The 6,218-nt window shown below is 39.4% G+C and overlaps 1 protein-coding gene across 1 annotated transcript; it reads right to left on the minus strand.

Moving 5' to 3' along the window:
* Nucleotides 1-200: 200 nt before the first annotated feature.
* LOC136412939 (uncharacterized) lies at nt 201-3,667 on the minus strand. Its single transcript, XM_066396207.1, has 4 exons — nt 3,577-3,667; nt 1,289-1,399; nt 788-1,238; nt 201-738 (listed from the first exon to the last, which is right to left on the minus strand). Exons 1-4 carry the CDS (start codon nt 3,586-3,588, stop codon nt 389-391), a joined length of 924 nt encoding a protein of 307 aa, XP_066252304.1. The 5' UTR covers nt 3,589-3,667; the 3' UTR covers nt 201-388.
* Between the last annotated feature and the right edge of the window lie 2,551 nt (nt 3,668-6,218).

A 6,218-nucleotide genomic window follows, 5' to 3' on the forward strand; every position in this document is an offset into this window, starting at 1 on the left:
ATGGGCGTCCCCTTGATAAAACTGCCACGACATTCATATCTTCACCTTAAACGAAATAAAATGATGAAATATACAAAATCTGCGAAACAAACCTTGCCATTCATTATTTCGACCCTGAGCTGCCTCCCTCCAAGGCGACGTGCATGGTGTGTTGCCTACACTCACACATCTCCTCTACCACATTAACTACGTCTACATAATCTAAGGTAATTCTTGCAGGACGTTTATTTCACATAAAATCACACATTTACACGTTATTGGTGCTTTTAATATAACAAAAACAATAAATAAATCTCTTTAAGCACGCTTACAACTAAATACTGTGCTTCTGCAACAAAATGGCGACAAAAATGAGCCGACTGGCCACTAAACTGATAATTTCCTGCAATTAAAATTTGGTGTAGCTCATTAATTTTCCCTGTTGCTTCAGGTACTGCAGCTGCACAATCGATGGTACGTAAGAGTCCAACAGGCTCTTAGGCTCTCTCTTTATTATAATATCCTTCTGAGGCTGGTACTGAGCCTTAGGTACTTCATATGGAACTCCTTTACCTTGGCCGAAGTAGTGTTTGGCGCTGCTTTTACCAGTAGATGCACTGGTGTACTTGACAGTAGTCCTCACTGGAGGCAATTGAGGCTGCTCTTCATCTCCCCCGCTTAAGTACTGCTGAAGATACTTCTGGTCAGTGGTTATTGAGTTGGCTGAGGAGTAGGAGGGGAGGTACACGTATTGCACTCCTGAAAAACTCGTCTCTATCACCTTAAATAAACAACAAGAATAAAGTACCTTTAGGGTCAACGACAGACTCCACGGCAGTGCTAGAAGCTGGATACTGCTGCACGTAATAGTACTGAGGCTGCTGACTTTCAAGCTGACTTATAGAGTTATCAGTCACATACTGAACGTTCTCATATTGATCATACTGCTGGGCAGGCTGCTGGTACAGCTGTGTGGTCTGCTGGTATTGCTGTGAAGATTGTTGATATTGCTGTGAAGGCTGTTGGTATTGTTGTGAAGGCTGCTGGTATTGCACTTGATATTCTGGCTGAGCAGAACTTTGAACCGGATACTGAAGTTGGTAACTTATGTACTTTGGAGCCTTTGCAGTTGTTTTCTTGTTAACCTGATAGTTGGTTTGAGTGTAGTGGTACTTGGGCTTAGAAGCTGCGTAGGAAGGGGCAGTTCTTTGAGGCACAAACCCAAACTTCGTGGGCGACCCCACTGAAGCGCTGTTAGTCTAATAAGAGTATTTTAATGTTTCTCCTCAAAGATAGTTTTTGAACTCACTTTTGAGGGGTTATAGTCCCTCTCGATGTCTTCAAGACTAGTTTTCTGGCTCCCGTAACTGGCTGCACTGACTGTGGCCACAAGACAAACGACCAGGGCCAAATTCATCATCTACATGGACAAAGTTATATTTACAGATTGCTCTGCAGGCAAAACAAATTGCTGAAGAATGTTTGTGTGCGTTTAAGAAATCAGCGGGTGTGACAAATTGGCTGCGCTATTCTTTGGCGGCATTCGTTACGACATATCGAGTGAGCACGCCCAAGTGTGCAATAAAACGACCCATAGGCAGTGTTTGGTACAATTATTATTGTTATGAATATAAGTTAGCTTTCTCTGTGAGGTTTTTCTTTTATAATTAGCGACACGGAGAGTTTTCTGTTTACAAAGTTATGCGGATTCTCATGGAAACAAAAACACCTCTGAAGGCGGTGCGGAAGTAAAAGCTCTTGTGTTGCAAAACTGTTACATATTGCACAAAAATCCAAACACACACGGACATCATAATTATGAATCATTGAAACGTTTTGTTCAGAGAAGCGTTGCCCAGTGGGCTGGAACAAAACGTTATGTTTCCGGCATTTAGCAAAACATCGCACCTTTCTTTTATTAATTCATGTGAACTATCGTCCTTTATGCGATGAATTTAAAAGGACTTTTACTTTTTCAACACTAGATCGACAGAAAGCCTATTAGAGCCAGAAATTGGCCTTAATGGAACATCCGATGAGATTTTGGATTTTTATCTAAATAAATGCTTAATCACTGCAATTATTCGACTTTCTCAATTGGACTGGTCCGATAATGCGATCGTGACTACTACCTGATTATGTAAGGAATTATACTGATTGAAGTCAATAGGAAGAAGCAATCAAGGAGCTTTCGACGGGAATGTACATGTAATATGCGAATTATCCGGATCATTTTTAGCCACTGAATCCGGATTATTTTTAGGTACATTTTCCGGTTTTTAACCTTTAAGTAGAAATCTACTAAGTTTAACTTTTATGAGAAATTCCCTTCACCTCAAAATTTAGTCGTTTCTACGTCGAATTTCCATCATGCGATGGTCTACTGAGTACCTTACAACTCTACTCTCACCAAATCTAAGCCACAGATAGGTAGTTTCAATTACTAAAAATCACTGCTCTATAGCCGTGAATTTGCACATTAAAAATTTTCAAAAATTCGCTAAACTCTGAATAGATCTATGATGTTTTGGCGCTCATCTAGAAATGTTTCTTAGAACTTCTGGATAAAAAATGGAATTTATCTCAGATTTTTAACCAGTGTTGAGAACAGACAGATGCCTCAGATAGCCAAGAATCAAAGCCCCAAAGTCAGTAATTTACAAGTTTTCAAAGCTTAAATTGTCTTTAGGAAATTTCGACATCGTATGTTGAAAACTTTGAAACAACCTATGGAATTGAGTTCATATTTGTAGCCCAAGTAAACCACACATATTTACTTAAAATAAGCAAAAACTATGGTACTAGCATCAGGTGTTTAGAAATTACAAATTTTCAAAAATTCATAAGCATACTTGCACGTAAGTGCATGCAACCTATTCCCGGAATTTTCAAAAGAACTAGCGACATGGAGTTATATTTTCATCCGATATTGGGCACAAACTGGTACCTTAAATGGTCTAAAATTACGGTTCTGAACTTAAGAATTTCATAATTACAAATATCTATTCCAAATATTGGTTGAGCTCTGCTTTTTATTAAAAATTGGGGACTGACGATGAGCCTCTTAAAACGTTCGGCGAAACCTCCAAATTTAAGCTAACAAATAATCGGAGAGATTTGTGACATTATTTTTCAACAAAACAATAAATCTGTTTTAAAACTTTAAAAAGATTTCTTGCGACAGTACTTTTTTGACAAAATGGCGAAGGAAGTGTGTTTCAAAACATTTTTTCTCAAATTCCCAGATGATATTTTTCAATTTTGAATGTCATGACAACTTTAAATCTAATCGATAAACTATAAACGATTCAGGCCAATTGGAATAAGACCAGTGGCGCGCTGGCCGCTATTCCTCGCCTAAACAATAAATTCTATCACTTTAAAGAAGTGGTCCACGCCACTGTATGTTGCAACATTTAACTGTGTTTTCCCTTTACAAAACCAAATCCCAAAATGCCCTTTAATGCATCAGCAAACAATATTATCTGAACATCACCAATCTGCTTCCACTTGCGCCGAAGGGCCGTTACTACATTCAATTTCACATCACCCACACAAAAAACCGGCGAAAAACACTTCCTAATCCACTAAACTTACCACCATCGGCATTAGGAGTAAACCTCGAAACAAGAAGAGTGAGTGTAGCAAATGAATTGGTGAACGAAATGTCCAGCGCCCAATTTAAGAACTTTCGCAAGGTGAAGGTGGACGGTGTGAGCTTTGCCGAAGTCATCGTTTGCCCTACCTTGCCAAGAACTCGGGTGGTATAAACAGGTGTGATGGTAATGGTGATGGTGATGTCATGCTACACTTACACCTCCATGAGGCACGAATTAAAGTGCCGGAAAAAAGTTGTTAAGAAGTGGGTTAGTTTTTTCTCTTTTCCTGTATTGTTTCTGCTAATGTTCGAATGGCTGTTAAAGCGTCGATGGCCAACGTCCACTTACACACGCACTACAATGGAGCTTAACAAAATGTTAATTGGTCTGATTAATGCTTTACAGCGGTGAGAAATTTGCCATGCATGCCTAAGAAGTATTTCCATTAAGTGTAATGATTCCATTAGGGAAGAGTTATCGTGCAAGACCCCCCCCCCCCCCCTCAATAAAAACTTCTATTATTTAATTTACATTTTTTTATTTAACAGAGATAAAACAGTGACAACCAGCTTCAATGATAGATGATGCCTCATGGGATGGTTTCTCTATTAGCAATTCAAATGCGGACATAAATTTCGCACATGGACCAGATCATTCACATACATGCTCGAATAAATTATTCCTAATAATATTGATGAATCTCGCAATCGATATGAACTTTCTCTGTCATGATGGTCTTTATGAGCACATAATTTACAAATATCTCGATTAAAAGTAACATGGTCAAGTGAATGTTTTATTCCTAATGAAATGGATTGGCTTAGGCGTATGTAGATGGTTCTTAAGCGAACCTCTTAATGGCTATTTACTCGCGTTCGTTTCAACCTACGGATTGGGCTGATACGTAGAATGAGGATCTGAAAGTATTTTATTAGCTTCTATTTACGAGCCCTTCTCTTTTGGAGTTTTTTTTTCCCACAAGGGGATGGACAAAGTTATTATTGACTATTATTCTTGAGCATCCTGCTTTCATTACCTGCTCGGGATCCCGCAGGGCCCAATTACCGTTTGTCAATGGGCTGCTCTTGAAGAAATCCATTTCGGTTTTGGTGAACGAAGAAAGCAGCGGCTTGAATGACTTTGAAAAGTCTCCTTAATGAAACGGTAAAAGTGTATAGAGAAATGTGTTGCAAATCTGCTAAAGGAAGCATTAAAATTAGGGATTTACGTGGCATGAATTGACTTCTTAATACAAGTCTCTGGAAGATTTCTGCAGGCCTCAAAATTATCCAGAATTTAATAAAAATTCGAGGAAACGTTGCAGGAATTTTATATTATTTCAGTGTTCTGACCTATGTACAGGGACGACGCTAAGCATCGTCCCTGTGCAAATTGACACAATGCCGCCTCTAGCCCTTTCAAAATGCAATTATTATTACTGAGAGAAAAAATATAACTTTTCTTTCTCCACTGACTTTGCTGGAGATGCAAAGTGGGCGCAAAGTAACAATGGAATAAGAGATTAATAACTGCTTGCATATGGAGGATTATTCAACTAACGAGGTGATCGGCTGCCATAATAGATAGTCGACTCGCAATAGAAGATAAGGTGACGGGCATCGCCATACATGTATCCCCCATACAACCTGAACCCTTTTTCCCCGAGGATAAGGGGAGCTTCCTACAGACTTTGAAGACGTGACGTAATGCGACCTTATTTGCCCTTTTTGTGTGTTCCCACCGAGGAATCACCGCCCGACTAAACCCCCTTTCTTTGCTCTCGGCACTACCGTGAGGTATTGCTTCGGTCCAATGACTTCTCCCTTTATGTATTCGTTTTGTCTTTTTGTTTTATTTGCATTATTGTCCCTTTCCACTGTTGTGATAGCATTCCAGCGGTCCTCAGAATGTAGAAGCAGTTTTATGATCTACATTGCAATCTATCTTTTCCTCATCTAATTTCGTCTCTTTTGTCCAGTTGCTACATGTAAATAATGCGTGTTCTGGTGAAGTCCTTAACCTGAATTAACCTTTTTTTATAGAGAAGGAAATCTGGCCTGTTGCTCTGTCTGCCGAGTTATGTGGAATTGATCCCTAAGGGACCTACTAAAACCTTTCCTCTTTGTCATGGGTCCATCCGGAACCATCGTTAGGCATTTCTTCAGACGGTGGCAAGTTTTTTCCTTACGTGAATCTTGAACTAACCTGAAATAACCTAGTCAAACCCCTTCTCTTCTCACCCCTGTAACCACCCAGGATAGGATGGAGGGTGAGTTTCTAGTTCTGAGATTTGTAGCTATATCTCGTAAGCTTCCTGAATTAACCGGACCTAAAATGGTGGTACCAAAAACTTGGGTTTCTAGAACCCTAATTCTGGACATCATGGAGTTTTTACAACCCGATTATGCCCATCAGTTCCCATCATAACATTTCGAAAACAGCTCAGATTTTCCAAAATTTCTGGAAGGAACTTTCGGAAGTCCGCAATATCCCAAAATCTCAGCGACTACCTATTTTTCCTTAATTTTTACAAAAATCCCTAATCACGGTTCTCCATTCAACCTTACAGGAGCTCAGGTAATTGCCACCTGCCTAACTCAATCGAAAACTTTCTTAACTATTCAACACTGCTAATCTAAT

Source organism: Euwallacea similis, chromosome 13 (assembly GCF_039881205.1).
Source record: "Euwallacea similis isolate ESF13 chromosome 13, ESF131.1, whole genome shotgun sequence".
NCBI classification, from domain to species: Eukaryota; Metazoa; Arthropoda; class Insecta; order Coleoptera; family Curculionidae; genus Euwallacea; species Euwallacea similis.

Excerpts from the sequence above, each read along its gene's own strand:
- LOC136412939 (XM_066396207.1), bottom strand. Across the intron at positions 1,239-1,288 it reads GGGACTATAACCCCTCAAAA|ACTAACAGCGCTTCAGTGGG; the intron begins GTGAGTTCAAAA and ends TACTCTTATTAG. Across the intron at positions 739-787 it reads GTCTGTCGTTGACCCTAAAG|GAGTGCAATACGTGTACCTC; the intron begins GTACTTTATTCT and ends CGAGTTTTTCAG.